Here is a 22,978-nt window from a genome sequence, read left to right on the forward strand (position 1 = left end):
TCCGCCAAGGCACAGATGGACAGAGTCGCTCTAGCAGGCGGGGCGGAGGTCCCCTTTATTTCCATTCATAGCCATTTCCCAGCAATGGGGCTGGACCCCCCACCTCAAAAGAGTCCCTGTCATAGTGGGGGCCAGGACACCTCTCCAGCGGGGCCAGTTCTGCCCGGGTGTGGATGCTTGCAGGGCCCCCTCTGCCACACGCAGACCGCCCCCCCCCGGTCCATGCTGCCCCCGTCCCGGGCTGGGGGGTCTAGGCTGAGACGGGGGTGTGGCTGCAGCTGCCCAGGCTCCAGTGCGTGACCCAGTCCTTCCGCAGAGGGGTGCCCGTGGGCTCCGGCTGGCACAGCTGGCGTGGGATCTTGACTGCCTGGTACCGCGGCACTGCGGGCGGCCGGGCCCGCGCCCGTTTGAAAAAGCCCAGCTGGGGGGGAGGAAGAGGAGGGGAGTCAGGGCAGGGAGCAGAGACCTCAGGGGCTGCACCGAGACCTTCCCTGGTGCACCCCCCCCCGGGCATGGTGCCCAGGCACAACCCATGGGGACGTCCCGTTGCACGCCACACATGACCCTCCAACACAGCACAGCACAGCACACGCGTGCACGCCCGGGGCAGGCCGGGCCATTACCCCTATGGCTTCTCCGCCTCGGAGGGCTGCACCGCCAGGTGCGCCCGGTAGTAGCTGGTGGCGTAGGGCGGGTCGTGGGCACCGCGCCGGAAGAAACCACACTGGGAGTGGGGATGGAGCAGGGTAAGCTGAGACGCTGCCCAGGGAGGGGGCCAGGCACAGAGACACCCCCCAAACACCACCTGCTGTGGCCTGGGCAAGGGGCTGGATGCCGCCAGGGTGGCGTGGGGGGGATCCCATACCCCCCACTCACCTTCCAGAGGACAGCGACCAGCAGGGCCAGCAGCAGGATGCCGGCCAGCACAGCCAGCAGGATGATCCACCAGGCCACGGCCCGGGCGCCTGCCACGCTTGGGTCCAGGTAGATGGTCACCGGGATCTGGGGAGGAGGCAGCACAGGGGTCAGGGGGCAGCTGGGGGGATCCCGGAGAGCGAGGAGGGGGCACGGCGGTACCTGGGTGGCCGCGTCCTTCAGCACCAAGTTGCGCACAGAGGATTTCACAGTGACACTGGCCCGGACGATGAGCTCCACGGAGGTGACAGACAGGTAATCCTGGAGGAGGGGCAGCACTCAGCACCCCACCCAGCAGCTTAGCACCCCCCGCCCCGCACCTCAGGAGGGGTCTCACCTCCAGGAAGGTGCTATTCCAGAGGCGCCCCCAGGCCTTGAGCGTGGCAGCACGGTCGAAGCTGTGCAGTGGGCACTGGTAGACCAGACAGCGCGCGGTGCCGTGGGCACAGTCCTGGCATGGAGACATGGCATGAAGGAGATTGGGGGGAACATGATGCCCCCCAGAAGCAGCTGCAAATGTGTGTGGTGGGGGGCTGGGCTGCACTCACCAGGGTGATGTTCTTCCTCCTCTCTGCAGGCAGGAGCTGGCGCTGGGGTGTCTTGGGGGGCATTTCCGCGGGCTCGGCTGCCCGCCGGCTGCGGCCAGGGGGCTCCTGTGGGCAGGAGGGGGTCAGAGGTGGGGGGGCTGGGGGAGGAGTGGAGGGGACAGGGGCCACCTACCAGCGCTAGCTGCAGGGGGTTGGTGGCAGGGCTGCAGGCCACGCGTGGCCCCGCGTGGGGCTGCAGCTCCAGGCGCACGGGGTACAGCAGCCACTTGCCGTTGGGGGTCTCGTGTGGCCACTGGAGGTTGAGGAAGGCCGAGCCCAGCGTCCGCAGCGACTGGCCCTGGTTGGAGACCTGGTGCAGTGGGGGGGCAAGTTCAGACCCTGAGCCCTTGGCAGGGGGGACATCCCCAACTCGGGGAAACTGAGGCACGGAGCGTGGCAGGCAAGGAACCCAGGTGTCCAGGCTCCTGCTCAACTCACCGTGACATTGTACTGGATGGCGCTGCCCACCTGGCTCTCATGCTTCATGGCGCTCTCGCCCCGCACGGTCCCGCCGAAGAAGAGCTGCGCCGTGTTGGCCGTGCTGCGGGGCAGCGGCTGGGATCAGAAGGCGCCTTCCCAACCCCCGCAGCCCGGCCCCCTCAAAACCTCCCAGCTCCAGGCACTCACCCGATGACGGAGAGGGGCAGCTCAATGACCACACGCGCCCGCACCAGCACCGGCTGCAGCCCTGGCTGCTCGCTGATCCTGTGAGAGAAGGGGTCAGGATGGGTCAAGCCCCGGGACACCTCCAGGGACCCATCTGCCCCCGCTGTGGGCACTCACGTGCTCAGCTGCAGCTGCACCTCCAGCTCTGTGGTCTCGAGGGTGATGCCCGAGGTGCTGACGATGAGGTAGAACCGCACCTGGGAGGAGTGCAGGGAGCAGGGGTCAAGGCTCGGGGGTCAGGGGGCAGGGGAGAGGGGTCGGGGCAAGGTTGGCACCCACCTGAGCACCGCGCTTCATGGGGTTGCCCAGGTCGCACTCGGCCTGCGACCCATTCTCGTTCGACTGGCACAAGACTGGCTTCTCCTGTGGGGGCAGAGTGGAGCCGTGGGGGCAAGACCCCCCTGCCCCATGGCCAGCCCCAGCTCTTGTACCCCCCATGCCAAATCTGTCCCCCACAACCCCCACCCATTCCTATATGCAGCCCCCAGACCCTTTCCTTTCTCTGTACCCAGCCCCAGCTCCCCACCCTGTGCCCAGCCCCGTGCCTGTACCATGCCAGGGGGCGCACGGGCATCGTAGGGCCGGGCGCTGGCATACAGCAGGGCGGATGGGAAGGTGGCGGTGAGCAAGGCCTCGTGGGCATCGTCGCCATCACGCTGCGGCTCGGCTGGGTCCGAGGGCATGTTGGTCACGTGGATCTCCAGGGCCACGTCCTTCTGGTCGGTCATGGCGAACATGGCCGTGCCATCGGCCTCACTGCCCCCCCGCAGCCCCACGGTCAGGGGCTGCAGTTGGTAGGGACCCCCCCCCCATGCTGCCCCCCTGGAGGGGCCGGACCCCCGCCCCTGCACTCAGGAAACAATGGGATTTAAACCCGAAGCCACAGGCTGGACCAGCAGCGGGGTCAGAGGTGCAGGGCTGGGGGTGCCTGCATGTGAGTGAGTGCATGTCCGTGCAGGGCTGTGCGCACACGCATGTATATGCATCTGCCTGCATGTCCATGTATGCGTGCAAACCATCCCAAGATAAATGCGTTGCACACATATGTGCACGTGTGCATGTGGGCCTGCGCATGTGCCCATGTCTGCCTGCAGGCGTGTGCGTGGCTCGGCGTACGTCTGCACGCATGTATGCATGTGTAAGTAGCAATGCACTGTACTTGTGCACAGGGGCCTGTGCCTGCATGTGTGCACATGCCAGTTTGCACTGGTCTGTGCACATCTGCCTGAGTGTACATGTTTCTGTGCTGCACATTTGTGCACGAGTCTATGCCCATCTGCACGCATGGACACATCTGCATCAAGTGTGTGCACACAGATCAGGTACCTGTACATGTGTGAGCATGTGCACAGGTCCATGCACACCTCTGTGTGCCTTGCACACCCATCCTCCCCCTCACCTGGGCAGGGGCAGGAAGTCGGCGTCCCCCGTGCGGGAGCAGAACCACGCCTCCAGCTGTAGGTTGCTCTGACAGACTTTGTCTTCCCCACAGCCCTGCCGCAGGAAATGCACCTGGGGGGCATCAGCTGTGCAATGAGAAGCTGCCCCCTGCCCCCCTCTGGGGCAAACCCATCAGCTCCCTGCACCCCCCAGCCCCTGGCATGGCTGCGATGAGGTGGGGGCTGGCTGGAACGAGAGATGTACCTGTGCCCGCTGGATGCTGGGCTGCTGGGCACTGAGCACAGGCGGCAGCGGGGGCAGAGCAGCACCAGGGGCTTGGCGCTTGCTGCGGGCCAGCTTGATGTCGTAGCTCAGCACCACGGCGATCGGCCGCAGCTTGTCACGGATGTTGTCCTGTGGGCACAGAGTGAGGCTGAGCTGGGGGGCTGGCACAGGGGAACTGGGCACGTGAGCAAGTGCATGTGTGTGCAGGGCTATGCACACGCGTGAACATGCACCTGTCTGCACATCCATGCAAGGGCTTTGGGCGCGTGCACGAGGGGCTGCAGGCGAGTGCATTGCCCATGCACATGCATGCAGTGAAGGCACATGCACACGCACACACAGGGAGACATGCACACGTGTGGGGCCCGTGGCAGGTGCATGGGGGTGGTGTGGGCACAGGGGAGGGCACAGGCCTCACCTGGAGCTGGAAGGTGGAGTCCACACAGACACGGGCGCGCTGTCCCGGCAGCTCCACCTCACCCGAGAGACGGTGCTCGGGGTCGGTGGGGCGCCGCTGGGGAAAGGCCACGCGCGGCATCCGGCCCAGCTGCCGCCGGTCCGCGTCGGCCTCCAGCAAGTACTCCAGTGCTGCAGGGGGGAAGCAGCGTGAGTGCCCCGGCTCCGTGGGGCTGCCAAGCCCCTGGTCCATGGATGCAGCCACCTCTGGGGTGGAATGTGGGCTCTCCAGGGCCGTTCACACCCTCCCTGTGCAGCAGCATGGCAGGGACCCCCCCAGGGGTGCCCAAGACTCACTGACGTGGGGGCTGTAGCTGGTGGGGGTGGCCGTGTAGCTGAAGCAAAGGCGCACATCCACGCTGCAGTGGGGGCACAAAGAGGGGCCAGCGTGAGGGGGGGCAGCTGATATGCCAGACTCTGCTCCGACATGCCAGACCCCCCCCCCCAGACATGTCAAACCCCACCCAAGCATGCCAGACTCCCCCTCCCCAACACATCAGCCTGTGCCAACTCCACCCTCACCCCCAGCGCAAGCCCGGCTGAGGAAAGAACGCAGGAGTCCTGGGGGGCTCCCAGCCCCCTCCCTTCCCTGCCCTTGACCCACAAGCTCTGCCTCCCATCCCCCAGCTGGAGAGAAGCCAGGCGATCGGGCCACGGGGAGCAGGAGGGGACTCACCAGATGCCCGGGTGCCCTCGGCAGGTCTCGCGCTCCAAGTCGATGTTCGGGGGCTCCAGGGTGATGCTCCGGGACACGTGGATGACGGGCCGGGCTCTGCAAGGCAGCCATGGGCTGGCACCTCAACCCCACCCAGTCCTCCAGAGCCCGGCCCACAATGCAATGCCCAGTGCCAGAGGGTCTCACCTGTACAGGGCCACAGTGTCAGCCAGCGAGCCCACCAGCAGGTCGGGATACGCGTTCCCATCCACGTCCAGGCCCCCCGACAGCGAGTAGCCGAAGGTCGTCATGCCGACAGCCTCCCCATCCAGGACCTGCAGCCAATGGACACAGTCAGCGGCCGTTTGGGACAGGAAGTGGCGGGTTTGGGGCAGGACGTGGCAGGGCTGCGCCCCATGCCTCACCTGCGCCGGCTTGGTGACGATGCCCAGGCTGCTGCCATGGTAGATGTAGACCTTGCCGGCACCATCAAAGGGGGCTCCCACAGCCACGTCTGCAAGGCAGGAGCCAGCCCGGCACAAGCATGAGTACAAGCACACGCACAGACACACCTCCCACGCCTGGCCCAAGCCACCTACACCAGTGTAGGCCCGGTGGCATCATGCACATGGGACCTGGCCTGCATCGCGCATCCACATGTGCATGCGCCCCCGTGTCGAGCCTGGTCCCCCTGCACCAACACACACCAGCTAACACTGTGTGCATGGGGCCCTGGCCTGTATCATGCATGCACACCTAGCCCCTGCACCAACACACACCAGCCAAAACTGTGCATATGGGCAACCAGCCTACATCACACATGCACATGCCTGCATATACGTGCATGCGCCCCCATGCCAATCCCAACCTCCCTGCCCCAACACACACCAGCCAATATTGTGCATACAGGTGCCTGCCCTGCATCATGCATGCACACACCTGCATGTACATGCACACCCCACCACACCAAGCCCAGACCCCCTGCACCAACACACACCAGCCAATATTGTGCACATGGGGCCCTGGCCTGCAGCTCACATGCTCAACACACACACACATGTGCACACCCATATCACAATACAACCCTCTGCACCAAGTCATGCCTGCATCATGCATACACACACGTGTGCACACTCAGGTGTACACCTGCCCCTTCCCCTTCTCCTTACAGAGGGACTCTGCCCAACACCTCCCTTCAAAACTACCCCCTTGCCCCCTCCGCTCACCCTCAAAGCCATCCTGGTTGAGGTCACCCAGGGCCCCGACAGCGACGCCAAACATGGAGCCGGGGGGGCCATTGAGGCGCAGGGGCCGAGCGCCCTCCCAGCGCCCGCTGGGGTTGATGTAGACATAGGCAGCACCGCCCAGCTCCTGGTGCCGGTCGAAGAAGTGGGGGGCCCCCACCACCAGGTCCAGCCAGCTGGCATGGGAAGAGTTGCAGGAGGGTCAGACCCAGCTCTGCCCCAGTCCCTGCCCCTGCCCCGGCCCTGCCCACGCCCAGCTCACCCGTCGCTGTTGAGGTCGGCCAGGGCCAGGGCATAGCCGAAAGCAGAGGTGAGCTGCTCGCCAGGCAGCAAGGCCTCGGGCACCAGGCGGTTGAGGGCGTCGCGGCGCAGCAGGACCACGGCGCCCGTGTGGTTGGCACGGGGGGCGCCTGCCACGAAGCTCAGCTCCTGTGCCCGCGTCAGCCCCTTCCCCGAGTCCAGGGAGAAGCCTGAGGGGATGCAAGGGGTTACTCCTAGATCAGAGTCACCCCCCCACAACCACCCCCTGCTGAACGGAGCAGTGGTGTGGGTCAGAGACCCCATACTGCCTGAAGCTGGGGGGATTCTCCGGGGATTGCCACAGGGCCTCATGTCCCCCCTCCCCCCCAGGGTCAGGGGCTGCACTCGGGCTCCTTCCAGCCTCCCCCCACCCACCACGGCTGCTCCGGTGGCCCACCCACCCATCCTCTGTCTGTCTGCTCAGCACCCACAGGAACGCGGCCTGGGGGACTCCGGTCTGTGGGCCCGGGAGCACTGGGCCCCACCAGAGTAGCCGGGCTGGAAAGGCAAGGCAATCCCGTTGCTGGACTGGGGGTGCATGGGGTGTGTGCCCGGAGGCCTGGGTCCTCCTCCCAATGCTGGATGGCAGGAGGTCTGGGGGGTTGGGGGCAGTGGGGTCAGGAGCCCCAACTCCTGGGTCCTCCTCCTCCCAGCGCTGGACGGCAGGAGGTCTAGGGGTTAGGGGCGGTGGGGTCAGGAGCCCAGACACCTGGGTCCCATCTGGCAGGGGTGGTCTGCGGGTCACGGGGGCAGGAAGGTCATTGAGATCTAGAGCCAGGTGCATATGTGCCCCCCCAGGATTTATGGGGGGAGGGCAGGGCCCTTTGCCCTGTGCTTTGTGGGGGGAAGGAGACAGGCCCCCCTGCCCAGCAGCTAGTCCGTGGAGAAAAGCCCAGGCAGGGAAGGACCCCCTGCCCCCCCCAGCAGCATCAGCATGTGTCCTGTGCCCCTCACTGCAGCAGCCAGTGGAGAGTCACCCTTGCAGCCAGGAGCCCCTGAGCAGCCCCAGGCCCGTGACCCCAGCATACGCCCCTGCCCCCCCCCGGGCTCAGCCAGAAAGGGGGCGAGACAGCATTGCCCCAGCATGCAGGAGCTGTGCACCCCCTCAAACATGGCACAGCAGCCACGCAGCATGCAACACACGGCACAGGCAGCACCGGGCTAGGCCAGGCTCCGACGGCCCCAGTGTCCTAACCCCCCCCCCAACCCCCAGGAGATCCCAGTGTCCCCCAGGAGAGACCCCAGGGACAGGCTGGAGCCTGGAGCATGCCTGGTGCCCACCATGCGGCACAGGGAGATTGTGGTCCCTAGTGCCCACAGAGCCCATGTGCCAGGGACCACACATGTCTACAGGGAAGGGCAGGAGGTGTGCACACATGAGTTGCATGTGCAATGAGGGGTTGGAATCGCAGTACACCCATGCATATAGATGTAAGCAGGGAGGGGTGTGCATGTGTGTACATGCCAGTCCAGGGCAGGTGTCTGTGTGCAAGCCCAGAGAGAGATGCATGTGCAAGTGCACATGCATGTATGCAGGGAGGTTGTGTGTGTGTGTGCATGTGTACACGCTTGTGTACATGCATGCACGCCCATCCAGGGCCCAGAATCTGCATGCAGGTTCAGAGGGGCATGTGCGCCAAGTGCACACGCACATACATAGGAGATGTGCGTGCACATGTGTACAGGTATGCAGAGGACTTGCCCCTCCCTGCCAGAGGGCTGGGAGCAGGGGGGCAAGTGATCAGCACCTCCCCAAGCCGGCTGCAAAGCAGGGAGGAGGAGCTTTGGCTTCCTCTCCCTTCTCCTAAAGCCTGGGGAGATATGCACATGCACGCGGACATGCACACACGCGGGAACACACAGGGACATGCACACACACAGACATGCACACGCACACACACACATGCTAGAAACTGGACAAGGTGGCAGTGGTGGGGGGAATGGATCCGGGAGCAGTCACCACAGGGCAGGGACAGACACACGGACACAGGCCGGGGTGGGGGGGCCTCGCGGGTACCAACCTAGGTAGCTATTCTGGGCCACGTCGGCGCTGGCCCCCGGCCCCTGCTCGGACGGCTCCAGCGTTTTATAGACCAGCTGGTCGGGGTCCGAGCTATCAACATTTGTCACAAACAAGAGCCCTGCGGGGCCGGCCCGGACACACAGGGAGACAGACAGAGTCAGGATTGGGCCTCTGCCCCTTGCATCTATTCCCCATTTGCTCCCAGCTGCAGACCTTTGGGCGGGGGGCAGAGCGGGGGCGGGGGGGGGGATCCTAGCACCCGGGGGCCCCGGCCCCCCTACCCAGGTAGCTGTTGGCGGGCAGGGGGATGCGTGAGGGGTCCTGCTCCTTCTCGCCCCCGGCCTCGTAGGGCCCGTCGTCCAGGAGCCCCAGGTCCAGGGTGCTCTGGTTGCAGCGCTCCACCCGCACGGTCCCTGCAACAAGCGCCCGTTAGTCGCGGGACTGGGGGGCGTTAACTGGGGGGCAAGGGGAGGAGTCCGGCATGGCTTGGAGTGGGAGCCAGGGATCCAGCATCAGGCCTGGTGGAAGGTGGCTGGAGAGAGAAAGGGCCCCTGGCAACAGTTGGCACAATGACTGGCATCAGCCCACCCCCTGCCAGCATGCACCTCCAGCATGGAGGGGGGGGTCTGCGCCCCCCCCGCCTCACCCTTCCAGTTGTAGGTGCCGGGCGCGCCAAAGAGCACGTAGCGGCGGTCGGGGGAGAAGCCGGCAGCCAGGCCCTGCTGGCACAGCCCGAAGCGGTCGTGGCCCTGGGGCCGCCCCTGGCAGAAGGTCCAGTCGCCGCCGTCCAGCTCGTCGCGCTCGGCCAGGTCCTGGCTCAGCAGGAAGCAGCGGCCCACGGCGTCGCGCGTCTCCAGCTCCTGCCCCACGCGGTGCCGCGCCTCATACAGGTGGGCGCACGCCTGAGGGACCCCAGCCCATGGTCACTACCACCCCAACCTGGGCCCTCGAGAAACAGCTGGGAAGGGACCCAGGTGTCCTGGAGGCCTCTCCTGCCAGCCCAAACCGCTGCAGCGCGCTCCCCTCCCCGAGCCGGGTGGAGAACTCAGGTGTCCCGGCATTCCCCGGCTCCAGCCTTCCCAGCACCAGAGGACCCGGGCGTCCTGGCTCCCAGCAACCCCCAGCCTCGCCCCCCACAACCCCCCCATGCACTGACCACGATCTTGCCCCCGGGGCCCTGGCTCCGCACGCTGACACCCAGCCACTGGTTCTCCTTGCTCTCCCGCTGCAGGTCCGCTGGGTGGAAGGGGAGGGCACAGTCAGGCGGGCAGACCCACCCCCTCCTACCCCCCAGCAAGGATCTTCATCCCCCCCGATCTTGAGCCCCGTTGCAGTGACATCAAATAGCAGTGACACCCCCCTCCCCCCACCCCCATGTCCCTGAGGGCAGGATTGGGACCCCCACTCTCCCTTCCCAAGGGCAGGATCGGGGCCTTTCTGTACCTGGCTGCCTGCCCCAGCAGGGAAGGGTGAACCCTCCCCCCATGTTCACAAGGATTCAGGATCAGGATCAGGGCCCCACTCCCACAGTGCCAAGGGCAGGATCATGTCCGCAGCACCAGCAGGGGATGTTAAAGCCCCTCTAACGCCCCCCCTCCAGCCCCTACCTCCCTGGTCGATGGGCACACGCCAGCAGTCATCGGGCTCGCGGGTCAGCGGGCAGGCATAGAGGCCCCCGGTCCGGTTTGCCCCCTGGCCCGGGAAGGCTGGTGCCTGTGGGGCCCCTACCAGCAGCCTGCAGGGGGACGGGGCCACATCAGACCCCCAGGGACTCCCCAGAGCCACCTCCCCCTGCACCAGCGCGAGTGCCACAAGACCCCAGGCTGCATCATGGATGGGAGCACGGACACGTCTGGGGCACATGTGTTGGCTGGCCTGCACGAGCACATGCAGCCTGTGCCGTTTCCAACACCCGTGCCCCCCCACCCCCCCGCCCATGTGCAGCTGTTGCCCTCCCCCCGCCTGGAATTCACACCCCCGCACCCAGGTCACGCTGCATCAAGGCCCAGGCAGGGCGGTGGGGCTGAGAGGGAAGGAGAGCGCCTGCATACACGTGCAAAGGCGTGTGCCCGCTCACGTATGAGCACACATGGAAACACCCATGGGCACAGGCTGTGTGTGCATGAACACCCATGTACATGAATGCAAACACCGGTGTGCACAGGCATGTGACGGGGCTTGTGTGTGCAAGTCCACGTGCACTCAGGTATGGGCGTGCAAACACCCCGTTTGCACAGACATGGGGAGGGGAGGCTGCGTGTGCATGCACATGCATGTACTTGAATGCAAACACCCATGTGCACAGGCACATGGGGGCAGAGTGACTGTGTGTGCATGTGTGCACAATGTGGGTGTGCAAACTCCCCCATGCACAAGCATGTGCAAGGCCCGACAGGCCCCAATCCGGCTCTGCAGGAGCCCCCCACCTCAGCCACCTCCCGGCCTCCACTCCAGTCCAGAACGGCCCCCCCAGGCAGCCCCCCCATGCTGGCGGGGCCAGGCCCCTGGGGCAGGGCAGGGCAGGGGTGGGCTCGCCCCTCCCCGCCCCACATTCCAGCCCCACCGGATGCTCCGGCTCTTAGACAGGGATTTTTCCACGGCCGTGGCCAAGGCCAGGGATTGGGACGGGCCCAACTCTGGGAACGGGGAGCGGCGGCTCCCCTGGGGGGGGAACTGCCCCTCCCAACCCCCCCACTCTCAGGCCAGGAGTGAGAGAGGGGCCGGGAGCAGAAGCAGGCTGCCCCACACATGCGGACACACATGCACACGCCCCAAAGAGCTTGAGACTGGGGGTGCTGCGCAGACCCCCCAGGCCCTGCTGGACCCCCAGGGAGGTGGGAAAGCGTCGGCGCGTTGGGGCTGGGACTGAGCGGGTAAAAATAAACTGGAATTCACCCAGAATAACCCGCGCCAGGGTGGGACGGCAGCAACATGCCCAAAGAAGGACCAAGCAGGGGGATGGGACCCCTGCACCTCCAACCCCCCCCATCCTGCCCCCAAAGTGCTGGAGAACCTGGGCGCTGTCCCCTGCCCAGCCCCAAGCCTGACCCCAGTGACCCCCCCTGCTCCCCCAGAGCCCCCACCCCAGGGCGGGGAGGCCAGCCTGGGCCTCCCTGCCCTGCCCCATCCCCCTGAGGGGGAGCAAAGGGAAGGGGACCTGAGCCAGGGTCATCGGAGGTTAGTGATGGGGCAATGACTCCCTCGGCATCCTGCCCCAGCCAACACCCCCAGCGCCAGGATCAGGACCTGGGGCTGGGCAGGGGTCTTTGAAGAAGGGGGCTTCTAGGCCCAGGGTGGTTGCACGGGGGGGAACGCCCCAGACATACACACACTCCAGGCAGATGCAGCCTGCTGGGTGCATGCCCATATGCACAGATTTGTTGTGCATATGGGCATGCACACATACACATATAGATGTGCTGTGCACATGGGTGTGCACACAGATGTGTCATGCACATATACCCACACACACACATAAGCACACGCCATGCCCATGCCTGTGCCGGGGGTTGCCCAGTCCTTTCCCCGCCAACTCCTGCACCAGGATCCTCAGCGTCGGGGGCAGTGACCCCCATGGGGTACAGCCAGGGCACTGCCCCAAGGAAGCTCACAACTCTGGGCTTGGCTGGGGGAAGGCAGCTGGGGCCTGGAATCCGAGTGGGTGTTGGCAGCTGGGCACCGTGGGGGGGGGCAGAAGCCAACAAAGGGGGGGGGCAGGGAGCGGGTGCCCAGCACATTCCCTGTGGCCCACGTCGCCCTGAGTCACCAGCCGGATGCGGGCAGCGCCTGGCCCCCTGAACACCCCACCCCGGGCACGAGCCCAGAGGGACACCTGCCCCCTCCCGCCCGTTATACTGTGCACTCCCCTGCCCCTCCCCAGAGGTGGCTGCATCACATCCTCCAGGCTGGGGCTGGGGCTGGGGCCCTCCCCCCAGGGCTGCGTCGGGGCATCGATTTCAGCAGCTCCCAATTCTCCGGGCTCCGATGAATAATACAGGAGCAGGTTGCGGGGAGGCGGGGGTCCCGCGGGATGGGGGCTGCCGCCTGCGCCCGGAGGCTCATACATATTCATCAGGGCTTTCTCTGAGCCCCTCCGGGCCCGGGCCGCAGCGGCACCCCCGGGAGCCCGGCCGTGTGGCCCCGGGGCAGGGCACGGGGGGCACCGGGGGGCGGCAGGACACCCCCTGCCCCGGGCACCCCGGAGCGCACCCACGTGCGGAGCCCGGGGCAGCCGGAGGGAAGAGCCCAGGCGCCCGAGCCCTCCGCCGGGCTGGCAGCGGCGCGAGGGGAAACTGAGGCAGGGCGGGGGGTCCCGGGCACTCACCACCCGGCGGGCGCGGGCCGGAGCTGCCGGTGCAGCGCCACCGAGAAGCCGAAGAGGCTGCCCGCCGGCCCGTCCTTCAGCGCCGCCTCCGCCGCGTCCAGGTTGAAGGCGCCGGTGCCGGTGCCCGGGCCCAGGCAGGCGAGGCCGAGCCAGGGCAGCCAGAGCCCGAGCCGGAGCCGGGCTCCCGCCGCGCCCCGCATGCTGCCGCCGCGCTGCGGGCTGCGCTGTGCGCGGGGCGGGGGCGGCCCGAACACGCCCCCGCGGGCACATGACGGCGGGGCCGCCCCCTGGGACCCCCCCGGGAGCAGGTGGCCCCGCAACCCCCCCGGGACTCCCCGCAACCCCTCCCCCCGGGGCTCCCCACAGCTCCCGCGCGTGGGAGAGGCGGCCCGGGAGCTGGGGGTGCCCCGTGCCCGGCCTGCGTCCACCCCCGGCTGCGGGCCCTCGGCGGCTGCCTTGTCCCGGGTCCCCACGTCCACCCAGCCCCGGGGACCCCGTGTCCACTCTGCCCCGGGGACCCCATGTCCATCCAGCCCCGGGGACCCGTGTGCACCTTACACCGGGGACCTGTGCCCACCCTGCCCGGAGTCCCCATGTCCACCCAGCCCTGGGGACCCCATGTCCACTCCATCCGGGGACCCGTGTGCACCCAGCCCCGGGGACCTGTGCCCACCCTGCCCCGGAGTCCCCATGTTCACCCAAACCCGGGGACCATGTGCACCTCACCCCGGGGTCCCCAAATCCAGCCTGCCCCGGGGTCCCCATGTGCACCCTATGCCCACCCCGCCCCGGTTCCCGCGGGCCGAGGCGGAAGGGTGCGTGTCTCCGGCCAGCCCCGCCGGGGCCCCGCACGAAGCCGGGGGGGGGGGGGGCGGTCCGCATGACAGTCCCACGGGTTATTTTTAAACGGCTCCCGCCCCCCGCCGGCTCCAGCAGGGATCAGCCGCTTGGCCCGGATCCGGGGCCGGCCTGGAGGGACCCTCCGGCCCCCGCCGCCTGGACGTGGGAACCAGGCGCTGCCTCCCGGGCCCGGGGACCGGGACTCGGGACTCGGGCTGGCCGGCGCCCCCCGCCCGGGGGCAGAGCGGCGGCTCCGTGGGGCGGAGGCAGCCGTCGGGGCCGGGCCGGAGCCCGGGGTCTCTGCAGCCCGGGGCCGGGGCTGTTTTCACCCAGCTCGAGAGAGCAAGCGAGGCCCGAGCCCGGCGCTGCAGCCGGGAGCAGGTGCCCGGCGCTGCCCGGGTGACTCAGTGCCGCAGCCCCCGGGCTCCGGGCCAGCGGCGGCGGCTGGGGCCGGGGCCGGGGCCGGGGCCAAACGCGGGGCCCGGTGAGCTCAGCGGCCGCTCCCGTCCTGCCGACTCACCCTCGGCGCCTCCGCGGCCCGGGGCGCAGGGGAATTGAGCCCCGGCTCTGCCACCGACGTCCCGGGCCACCTTGGCCAAGTCACTTAACTCCGGGAGGAGCAGGGGGGTCTCCAGGGGGGAGGAGGGGCACACGAGGCAAGGCGGGCATGTCCCCAGGGCCACGTGCCGCCCCCCAAGGCCAAGGGCAGCCCGGCTGCGGCCCCCCCATACCAGACACATGCCCCCCCATCTCCAGGGGGCGGGGCCGCCTGGCTGGTCATGTGGCAGGGGAGTCACATGACAGCGAGGAGGCGGAGGGGGGAGGAGGAGGAGGCAGCAGCAGTCCCAGCCATGCTGTCCCGGCTGCTGAAGGAGCACCAGGCCAAGCAGAGCGAGCGCAGGGAGCTGCAAGGTGCGCGGGGGCGAGCCGGGGTCCCCCTTCCCGAAACCCCCTGTCCCTTCTAGGCACAGCTGCTTCTTATTGGGTCCGGGAGCTGTCAATCAGCAGTGATGCCGATGGCAACCCCCTGCCCAGCAACCCTCCTCCTGCCCTGCTGGGCACAGCTGCTTCTTATTGGCTCCGGGGGCTGTCAATCAGCGGGGGCGTGTGACAGGCTTCCCTGGGGAAGCCCCAGGAGCAGGAAGGTCTTCAGGGTGTTGCCCAGTGACCTCATGTAGATGTAGAGTGACCTCATGGCCCTGCCTGTGACACCATCCTGGGATGCGGGAAGCTGCTAGCTGCAGCAGCCATGCCTCAGTCCCCGGTGGTGCCAGGAAGGGAACCCAGGCGTCCTGCGCCCAAGCCCCCCCCCCCCACACTGAGCTGCCTTCCCTTGCAGAGCGGCGCCGGAGGGAGGCCATCGCAGCCGCCACCTGCCTGACTGAGGCCCTGGTTGACCACCTGAACGTGGGGTAAGCACCAGGGCCAAGCCTGTCACGAGCACGGCAGGTCTCAGCTCACCGACATCCTGGGGCGGGGGCAGAGCACAGACCCGCCAGGCACCCAGCCTAGCTGCGGGCCTGCAACATGCCAGGACCAAACCTGGGTCTCCTGCCCTGCCTGCTGCCCACGGGCCCCGGAGGTGTGGGAGCGTCCCCGGGTCCAGCACGGGGCTCTGGGCACTCCCGGCCCTGCTGAGCGGCCCCATGCCCCCCTCAGGGTGGCCCAGGCCTACGTGAACCAGAGGAAGCTGGACCACGAGGTGAAGACGCTACAGTTCCAGGCTGCCCAGTTCGCCAAGCAGACAGGCCAGTGGATCAGCATGGTGGAGAACTTCAACCAGGCCCTCAAGGTCAGGGGCAGCCATGGGTGCCCGGCTGCGGTGGTCCTCCCAAGCCTGGCATGAGGCACACCGTGGGGCCAGCACTGTCTACTGATGGGGGTCCAAGGCGCTTCCCAGCACAGTTCCTGGCCCCAGTGCCTGCACAGGATGGTTGGGCAGAAGCAGGCTGAGCTCAGCCCTAGGAATCTCCCTGGCCCTGCCAAACCTGGGGGCCCAGAGGCCCCCCCCCCATGTGCAAGGGGCTGCATAAGTGTGCTCTGTGTTTGCGGGACAGGGGGCTGTGGGTTGGGTGTGAGAGGCACTGGCAGAGCTGAGGGTTGGGGCTGCAGGTCAGGAATGAGGGGCACTGGCAGGGCTGGGGGGGCAGGGGGCTATGAGTCAGGAGTGAGGGGCACCGGCAGGGCTGAGGGATCCTGACCCCTCCCCCCCAGTTGCTGCACACCCGGGCCGGGGGCACCCCCTGCTGGCCTCAGGGGAAATGCTCCAGGTCCCTCCCCTGCCCCCTCCTCCCAGGAAGGGGGTCTGGTCCTCAAGGCCCCCCGGGCTGGCTCCCAATGCTTGCAGGGACCTATGGGCCATGGGGAGGGGGTGGGAGTCCCCCCAGGCTGAGGGCAGCCCAGGGCAGGGCCCTGACATCTCTGTCTCCCGCAGGAGATCGGCGACGTGGAGAACTGGGCGCGCAGCATTGAGATGGACATGCGGACCATCGCCACTGCCCTGGAGTATGTCTACAAGGGGCAGCTGCAGCCTTCGGCCTCCTGAGCTGGCCCTGGGACCCCCTGGCCTGGTCTCTGCCTGGGGGCGGTCATTGCAGGGCCCGTGCAAAGGAATAAAACAGATTGGCCTCAACACACCCACCAGAGCCATGTGTGACTGGGGAAACTGAGGCATGAGGGGGCTGGGAGCCGTCTCCACCAGGGTGGTGGGTGAGGGGAGCTGATCTCCTTCATCCTGTTTTGGGGCTGCGGCGCCGTCTCCCACTGGCACAAAGGAGCTTTCTGGGCTAAGCTGTGCTGATCCGACCAAGCTGGTGCTGGGGGTGGGGGTCCCGCGCAGCGCCTGGCCCTTGGGAAGGGGGAGGGTCTCCCTGTGCCGGGGCGAGGCGGTGCCACAGGGGTGGACGGGGCCTCCTGGACTTTGCTCAGTGCACGACACAGGCAGCAGCAGGAAGCAGCTGCAGCCCAGGCCGGCTCCGGCTCTGTGGGAAGGTGCGTGGGGCATGGGCAGGGAGCGGGGGTGTTATGGGAGACCCCTCATTGCCTCCCACCTCGTCCTGTCCAGGGGTCCCCAGGGGCTGGAGAGGGGCTCAGGGTACCAGGACACCTGGGTTCCAGCTCTGCCCTGGCTTCTCTGGCTGAGCCTTCCCAGGGCCGTGCCTCACTTTCCCCACCTGAGCTGTGGGTACAGCCACACACCATTTCCCCCTTCCGATCAGAGGAGCTTCTTGGGTGCCCTGGGGAGGGGAGACTTCCCACCAGGCAGGGCTCAGGGCAGCTGCTGGCTCCCCGAGTGGGGTTGGGGGGCTCTCAGCAGCTCCCTCTGCACCCCCTCCCCACAAACACCAAACCAAGGGCCACGGGCCGCCTGCCTCCCCCATGGACTAGCTGGGCCCAACTGTTAGCTCCAGCCATGGGCACAGCCCAAAACCAAAGGGTTGGGGGCACAGCTCTGCACCCCCTTGGGCACAGAGGCCCCTAAAAAGGGCCCACGGGACTGGCGGGGGTTGGAGGGGCCAGGCCTCCAGCCAGCTCTGTCTGCTGACCCCAGCTAATCCCCCTTCTGCCTGAGCCCAGGGCGGGGGGGGACTGGGATCCAGGACACTTGGATCCCCTGCCCGGCTCAGGCAGGCCTGCCTCCCCTCAGCCCCCCTGTGCCATGTGGGCCTACGCAGTACTGTGCATGCTGCTGTGGGCGATCGCCTGGCTGCTGCGGGACCGGCGCCGCCTGCCCGGCCTGATGGGCCGGCACGTGCTGGTCACGGGCTGCGACTCGGGCTTTGGGTGCCGGCTGGCGCAGCGGCTGGACCGCGCCGGCTTCCGCGTGCTGGCCGCCTGCCTCACAGCGCAGGGGGCTGAGGCCCTGCGTGCTGCCTGCTCCCCCGGCCTGCGCACCAGCCTGCTGGACCTCACCAGCTCCGAGAGCATCGCCAGCACGCTGGCCTGGGTGCAAGACGAGGTGGGCAACCAAGGTGAGCCGGGCTGGGCACACATTTGCAGGGGGTACTGCTGGGGGGGCACCACCCTGGGTCCTAGCCCTAATCCTAACCCTAACCCCACCTCCAGGCCTCTTCGGGCTAGTGAACAATGCGGGGGTGGCCAACCCCATGGGCCCCACCGAGTGGCTGCAGGCCGAGGACCTGCGGCATGTGGTGACCATCAATGCACTGGGGCCGGCGGAGCTGACGCTGGGGCTGCTGCCCCTGCTGAAGCGGGCGCGGGGACGCGTGGTCAACATCTCCAGCGTCCTTGGGCGCCTGGCAGCCGCAGGGGGCGGCTACTGCCCCTCCAAGTATGCTGTTGAGGCCTTCTCCGACAGCCTCAGGTGCCCACCCCTCCCTCCCTCCCCACCTAAGATTGGGGCCCCTGGGCATAGCAGTATGGCTCAGTTGCCCCCCATTCCCCCCACCATGCTCACAGGCGTGACATGGCCCCATTCGGTGTGCGGGTCTGCATCGTGGAGCCCGGCTTCTTCCGCACAGCGGCCACCGACCTGGGCGGTATCGAGGCGGCACTGGGCCGGCGCTGGCTGCAGCTGGACCCTGAGACGCGACGCAGCTACGGGGATGACTTCTTCCGCCAGTGTGAGTGCGGCCCGCGGCCCGCCTGGACTCCCGCCCGGGCACGGGGGGTGGTGCAGGAGGGCCCCGTGCCTCAGTTTCCCTTTGCACCCCCAGACCTGCAGGTGCAGCGGCGCATCATGGCGTGGCTGTGCGATCCCGACCTGACCAAGGTGACCGGCTGCCTGGAACACGCGCTGACAGCCCAGTACCCACGCACCCGATACAGCCCCGGCTGGGATGCCAAGCTGCTGTGGCTGCCTGCCTCCTACCTGCCCGCCTGCCTGGTGGACGCCGTGCTGGCTGCCGTGCTGCCTAAGCCAGCCGGGAGCATCCGCGGGGCACCTGACACCCCCCAATAAACCGGCTCCCCCCCCCGCCCACCAAGCCTGGCCTTGCTCCCGGCGCCACACCAGTGCCCTCAACCTGGCCCAGGGGGGGGCAGGACACCTGGGTTCTCTCCTGGCACTGGACAGGAAGCAGTTCAATGGGCTCGAACTGGGGGGAGGGAAGCGGGGAGCCCGGACACCTGGGTTCTACCCTGCTGCAGGCAGCGAGGGGGGCTGGTGGGCACTGCCCAGGGATAAGCCCAGGCGCAGGGGCCGGCATTGGGTGGGGGCTGCCCAAACGGGGGTGGGGGGGCATAGGGAAGCCCTGGAGGCCACTCCCCACTGGCACCAGGCCCCCTAGGTGGATGGACGGATGGAGTGCGGACACAGGGGCTGCTCCAGGGGAAGCCTATTTATTTTCAAAACAAGGTGGCATTTCCCCCTCTTAAAAACTGTGGCAATGCCCCCCCCCACGGGGGGGGGTTTGGCAAGGGGGGCAGGGAAAGGCAGGACCCCTGGGGCCTGGCAGGGGAGAGGCAGAGAGAGGAGACCCCATGGCCCCCCATGCAGGGGGGCAGGAGCCTCGCGGGGTCAGAGGTCGGGGATGAGGCGGCTACATGACCTCGTAGCCGCTGCGGATGCCCTTCATGAGGCAGCAGGCAAAGGCGATGCCCAGGATCTGCAATGGAGACAAGGGCTATCAGGGGTGCCCCAGTGCCCCCCCTCTACCCCTTCCCCAATAGCCTCCATCCCCCCTTGTTACCTCGAAGAAGGCGATGCCCAGTGCCACGGCTGCCACCACCACGATGTGCTTTTTCATCCAGGCCTCCATGGTCTTGAGACAGCCCTGGGGGGGGTGCAGCACAGCGCTCATGGACCCAGTTGGGACCCCTAGGCCAGGCTCTGACCCCTGACCACTGGCCCACACCAGGGTGTCTCCAGCCCTCGGCAGGGCTGCCCCCACACCATGGCACTCACCTCGGTGTAGATGGTGGCAGAGGTGGGGTGCTCGTTGCACTTGGCTGTGGCATTGGTCCGGCAGCAGGACAGCGGGACAGTCCGGTTCTCCTTGAACCCGGGGATGGTCTCCCAGTCCGTGTAGTTGTTGGCCCCGCAGCACATGTACTGCAAGGAGCAAAGAGCTGGGGTCAACCAGGCCTGGAGTCCTGGATTCCAGCCCAGGGTAGGGAGAGGGGGCTGGGAGCAGAGGGCAACAATCCCGCCCTCCCCGCGGCCGCCTGCTCCTCACCTGCTTTTGCAGCTCGTCCATGGCCTCCTTCGCCAGCTTGTCGTTGGTGTAGTTGTGCATCTCCCTCCACAGTTCATCCTCCAGCGTCTTGCGCAGCTGGGGGAGGGGAGGGGAGGGGGTCAGGAAGCAGCAGCAGGCGATGCCCCTGGGTGGGCACTGCCCACCCACGACCTGGACCCCTGCAGGGCTCCTGCCCCACATGTCCACTCAGAACCCCCAGACTCCCCAGGCCCCTGGGACCAGCAGGGAGACTCTCACCTTGTCCTTGAAGACATAGCCGGCGATGGCTGCCGCGATCTCCACCAGGAAAATCAGGGTCAGCAGAACAGCGAACTGCAGGGCACAGCAGGGTGAGAGCTCTCCTGGGCACCCCCAGCCCCACTGGTGCCCCTCACTCCCATCCCACAGCCCCCCAGCTCCACCAGTGCTCCTCACTCCCAACCGGCAGCCCCTCAGCCCTACTGGTGCCCCTTGCTTCCTACCCACAGCCCCCCATCCCCGTGAGTGCCCCTCCCAACCCGCAGCCCCCCCCAGCCCCACCGGTGACCCTCACTCCTGACCTGCAGCCCCTCAGACCCACCAGTGACCCTCACACCACACCCACAAACCCTTGTCGTTCCCCCCCCCCCCCAGCTGGTGCCCTTCGCACCCAGCCTGCAGCCCCCTGCCTCCCCAGTCCCACTGGTGGCCCTCACTCCCAACCTGCAGCCCCCCTGACCCCCTCAGACCCACAAGTGCCCCTCACTCCTGCCCTGCAGCCTGGGGCCAGGCGCTCACCGTGGTGACCATGCAGTAACTCTCCTTCCAGGCCCCACAGCAGCCGAAGAAGGAGATGAAGAAGATGACGACGCCAACAGCAATGATGACAATGGCGGGGCCCGAGGCCGAGAGGTTATGCATGGTCAGCGACTTGTTCAGCATCACCTGCACATAAATGCCGAGGCCCACGAGGGCGATGCCACACACCTGGAGGAGGGGAAAACTGTCAGGAGCTGCAATGCGACCACCTCTGGGGAGGGCGAGGCCACCCACAGCAATAGAGTGTGGGGCCGGGGGGGGGGGAGCACTGCAGCCCTGCCCTCCTGGAGATCGTGCCCAGACACCTAGGCTCAACCCCACCCTGGCCACACAGACCAGAGGAAAGAGAAGGGAGGGAATCCCCCCCATTAGAGCAGGGCTCTGCGGGGTCTTTGCCAGCTCCCCAAGCTGGAGGGCACTGGGTGCGTGTCCAGCATGTTTGGGCACCGGGCGCGTGTCTAGGTGTGTTCACATGCACACACGTGTGCATGCGGGAAGTGACTGCAAACTGGGGGAATTCCAAGGAACTGCTGGCCCTCGGGGACCCACCTGCCCCTCCCGGGGGGTAGGACCCGGGGGTACTCTGACCCCCCCTGGCCCCTCCCAGGTCACAGGTGGGCTTGGGGGCACCCCCAGGGCCCAACCCCCTCCGCAGCCTGTGCCCGTGACCCTGGGGGAAGCCGGGCCTGCCACCCCAGGCGGTTCGGTCCCTGGTTTCCCTGCGCGCTGCAGGCTGGGATGGGGGACGGGCGCGGCTGCTTGCTTGGAGAAAGCTTCCGGCTCCTCCTGCTTCCCGCTGGGAGAGGCCACCGCAGGGGGACAAGGCAGAGCTAGCCTGGCGGGTGGGGGGGACAGATGGACACACACGACAGGGGGCTTCCCTAGGCCAGCCCCGCCTCGCACCAAGCTCCTACCAAGGAGCAGCCCCCCAGGAGGAGAGCAGGCCCAGCCTGGCCCTGGGAACCACTTCCTGCAGCCAGGCCCCCTTCCTCCAGGCCGGCCGGACGCCTGGGTTCCCTCTCAGGAGGGAAGGGGATCACGTGGGTACAACAAGCACCAGGACTCCTGGGTTCTCCACCCCCCTTCTCCCCACCGCCATCCTGCCCCAGCCCTGCCTCTGTGCCTCAGTTTCCCCACCCAGGAAAGAGGTCCCCAAGGCCATGGGGAAGCAAGGGGCTCCAGGTCATGCTCCCCCACCCCCAGCCAGGGCCATGACCCTGCTCTGCCCCCAGCAGTACCAGGGCCAGGCTGTAGTCAGGCCCTCATATGCAAGGGCACGAGGATAACGGCAGGTCCTGGCTCTTGTACAAGGCAGGATGTGCCACCCCCGGGGCCACGTCAGCCCCATGGGGCTGGAGAGGGGGGTCACATCCGTGCGTGGCGGCCCAGCCCCCCAGCCAGGACACGGGGTTTCCCTTAGACCCCCCCAGCCAGGCCCTTCCCCTCTACGTTGGGCAATCAGGGCCGTTGATCAAGGGCCGGCTCCTTCCCCACTGCCACTTCCCCAAATAGCTCCAGTGGGGCTGCCCCTGCCCAGCCCTTTGACCCCCAGCCCCTGCCCAGCCTGGGGGACAGGGTGGGGGTACAGGTAACGCTGCCACCCGGCACGGGTGCTCGGCTGTTACCCCTGAAACCTAACGATGGCAGGGCAGGAAAGAGCTGCTCCCAGCCCCGCGGGGGCCCTTCCCCACCCCGGGGTCCTGGAGCTCCTGCCCCCCAGGGCTGGGGTGGGACCTCCATTGCACCCCCACCCCCAGCCCCGGGCTCCTCCTCCCGGGCCCGGACCTGCCTCGCCCCCAGGATCCGGCTCCCGATCCCGGGCCCAGCCGGGGGCGAGCAGAGCTGCCGGGGAGGGTCTCGCAGCCTCCCCCGCGCCCCAGGGCCCGATCCCGATCCCGATCCCGATCCCGGGCCGGACTCACCCAGAACAATAAGTTGAAGAAAAACACCAGGCACTTGACGCACTTCATGCCGCTTTCCAGCGCCATCGCGACCTGCGGGCACGGAGCGCTCAGACCCAGCCCGATCCCGGCCCCCCGGCCCCGATCCCGGCCCTGCCCCGCGCCGCGCCGCGCCCCGCACCTCCGCCTGCGGCTCCTTCCCGGCTGCTGCTCGTGGCTCCGCGGGGCCGGGACCGGGGCTGGGGCGGGGCGGGGGCCGGGGCCAGCGGCTTTGTCACTCCCCGGGGCGGGAGCGCGAAATCATGTGACGGGGCCGCGGCCCAGCTCTGAGTCACCGGAAGGGGCCCGAGGCCCGTCGGGATCGGGGCCGGGGCGCCCCGCAGGCGCCTGTGCCCGGACGGGGGGAGCCGGGACTCCCGGGGTGTGTCCCCCTCCGGGAGCGGAGGGCGGGGGCACGGGACTCCTGG

At 67.8% G+C, this 22,978-nt stretch overlaps 4 protein-coding genes across 6 annotated transcripts; 2 read left to right on the forward strand and 2 right to left on the reverse strand.

Moving 5' to 3' along the window:
* Nucleotides 1–31: 31 nt before the first annotated feature.
* ITGA7 (integrin subunit alpha 7) lies at nt 32–13,093 on the reverse strand. Of its 3 annotated transcripts, XM_059719235.1 has the most exons (26): nt 12,836–13,093; nt 10,119–10,246; nt 9,668–9,747; nt 9,158–9,413; nt 8,793–8,924; nt 8,510–8,629; nt 6,451–6,658; nt 6,171–6,364; nt 5,370–5,458; nt 5,152–5,279; nt 4,966–5,061; nt 4,587–4,648; nt 4,252–4,421; nt 3,813–3,962; nt 3,568–3,680; nt 2,720–2,924; nt 2,448–2,531; nt 2,286–2,365; nt 2,130–2,207; nt 1,941–2,043; nt 1,636–1,812; nt 1,464–1,568; nt 1,253–1,366; nt 1,078–1,176; nt 877–1,002; nt 32–421 (listed from the first exon to the last, which is right to left on the reverse strand). In XM_059719235.1, exons 1-26 carry the CDS (start codon nt 13,033–13,035, stop codon nt 251–253), a joined length of 3,468 nt encoding a protein of 1,155 aa, XP_059575218.1. In that variant the 5' UTR covers nt 13,036–13,093; the 3' UTR covers nt 32–250. The 3 variants fall into 3 exon arrangements, with proteins under 3 accessions (XP_059575218.1, XP_059575221.1, XP_059575219.1); XM_059719238.1 differs by lacking the exon at nt 8,793–8,924 and having other exon boundaries at nt 12,836–13,092; XM_059719236.1 differs by lacking the exon at nt 8,510–8,629 and having other exon boundaries at nt 12,836–13,089.
* A 1,364-nt stretch (nt 13,094–14,457) lies between these two features.
* Nucleotides 14,458–16,311, forward strand: BLOC1S1 (biogenesis of lysosomal organelles complex 1 subunit 1). The gene is made up of 4 exons (XM_059719342.1): nt 14,458–14,587; nt 15,015–15,087; nt 15,335–15,467; nt 16,110–16,311. Exons 1-4 carry the CDS (start codon nt 14,473–14,475, stop codon nt 16,218–16,220), a joined length of 432 nt encoding a protein of 143 aa, XP_059575325.1. The 5' UTR covers nt 14,458–14,472; the 3' UTR covers nt 16,221–16,311.
* Nucleotides 16,312–16,585: 274 nt separating this feature from the next.
* Nucleotides 16,586–18,617, forward strand: RDH5 (retinol dehydrogenase 5). The gene is made up of 5 exons (XM_006267670.4): nt 16,586–16,666; nt 17,322–17,646; nt 17,741–17,999; nt 18,095–18,258; nt 18,352–18,617. Exons 2-5 carry the CDS (start codon nt 17,334–17,336, stop codon nt 18,594–18,596), a joined length of 981 nt encoding a protein of 326 aa, XP_006267732.1. The 5' UTR covers nt 16,586–16,666; nt 17,322–17,333; the 3' UTR covers nt 18,597–18,617.
* A 340-nt stretch (nt 18,618–18,957) lies between these two features.
* On the reverse strand, nt 18,958–22,797 carry CD63 (CD63 molecule). The gene is made up of 8 exons (XM_014596513.3): nt 22,693–22,797; nt 22,533–22,604; nt 20,590–20,778; nt 20,071–20,145; nt 19,813–19,908; nt 19,542–19,688; nt 19,327–19,410; nt 18,958–19,242 (listed from the first exon to the last, which is right to left on the reverse strand). Exons 2-8 carry the CDS (start codon nt 22,596–22,598, stop codon nt 19,177–19,179), a joined length of 723 nt encoding a protein of 240 aa, XP_014451999.1. The 5' UTR covers nt 22,599–22,604; nt 22,693–22,797; the 3' UTR covers nt 18,958–19,176.
* Between the last annotated feature and the right edge of the window lie 181 nt (nt 22,798–22,978).

Source organism: Alligator mississippiensis, chromosome 15 (genome assembly GCF_030867095.1).
Source record: "Alligator mississippiensis isolate rAllMis1 chromosome 15, rAllMis1, whole genome shotgun sequence".
Classification (NCBI taxonomy): domain Eukaryota; kingdom Metazoa; phylum Chordata; order Crocodylia; family Alligatoridae; genus Alligator; species Alligator mississippiensis.

Excerpts from the sequence above, each read along its gene's own strand:
- ITGA7 (XM_059719235.1), bottom strand. The coding sequence starts at position 13,035 with ATGCGGGGCGCGGCGGGAGCCCGGCTCCGGCTCGGGCTCTGGCTGCCC. Across the intron at positions 4,422-4,586 it reads CAGCTACAGCCCCCACGTCA|CACTGGAGTACTTGCTGGAG; the intron begins GTGAGTCTTGGG and ends TCCCCCCTGCAG. Across the intron at positions 2,366-2,447 it reads CCATGAAGCGCGGTGCTCAG|GTGCGGTTCTACCTCATCGT; the intron begins GTGGGTGCCAAC and ends CACTCCTCCCAG.
- BLOC1S1 (XM_059719342.1), top strand. The coding sequence starts at position 14,473 with ATGACAGCGAGGAGGCGGAGGGGGGAGGAGGAGGAGGCAGCAGCAGTC. Across the intron at positions 14,588-15,014 it reads CGAGCGCAGGGAGCTGCAAG|AGCGGCGCCGGAGGGAGGCC; the intron begins GTGCGCGGGGGC and ends CTTCCCTTGCAG. Across the intron at positions 15,088-15,334 it reads GTTGACCACCTGAACGTGGG|GGTGGCCCAGGCCTACGTGA; the intron begins GTAAGCACCAGG and ends TGCCCCCCTCAG.
- RDH5 (XM_006267670.4), top strand. The coding sequence starts at position 17,334 with ATGTGGGCCTACGCAGTACTGTGCATGCTGCTGTGGGCGATCGCCTGG. Across the intron at positions 17,647-17,740 it reads AGACGAGGTGGGCAACCAAG|GCCTCTTCGGGCTAGTGAAC; the intron begins GTGAGCCGGGCT and ends CCCCACCTCCAG. Across the intron at positions 18,259-18,351 it reads GGATGACTTCTTCCGCCAGT|ACCTGCAGGTGCAGCGGCGC; the intron begins GTGAGTGCGGCC and ends TTGCACCCCCAG.
- CD63 (XM_014596513.3), bottom strand. The coding sequence starts at position 22,598 with ATGGCGCTGGAAAGCGGCATGAAGTGCGTCAAGTGCCTGGTGTTTTTC. Across the intron at positions 19,909-20,070 it reads GCTATGTCTTCAAGGACAAG|CTGCGCAAGACGCTGGAGGA; the intron begins GTGAGAGTCTCC and ends CCCCTCCCCCAG. Across the intron at positions 19,243-19,326 it reads TGGGCATCGCCTTCTTCGAG|ATCCTGGGCATCGCCTTTGC; the intron begins GTAACAAGGGGG and ends TCTCCATTGCAG.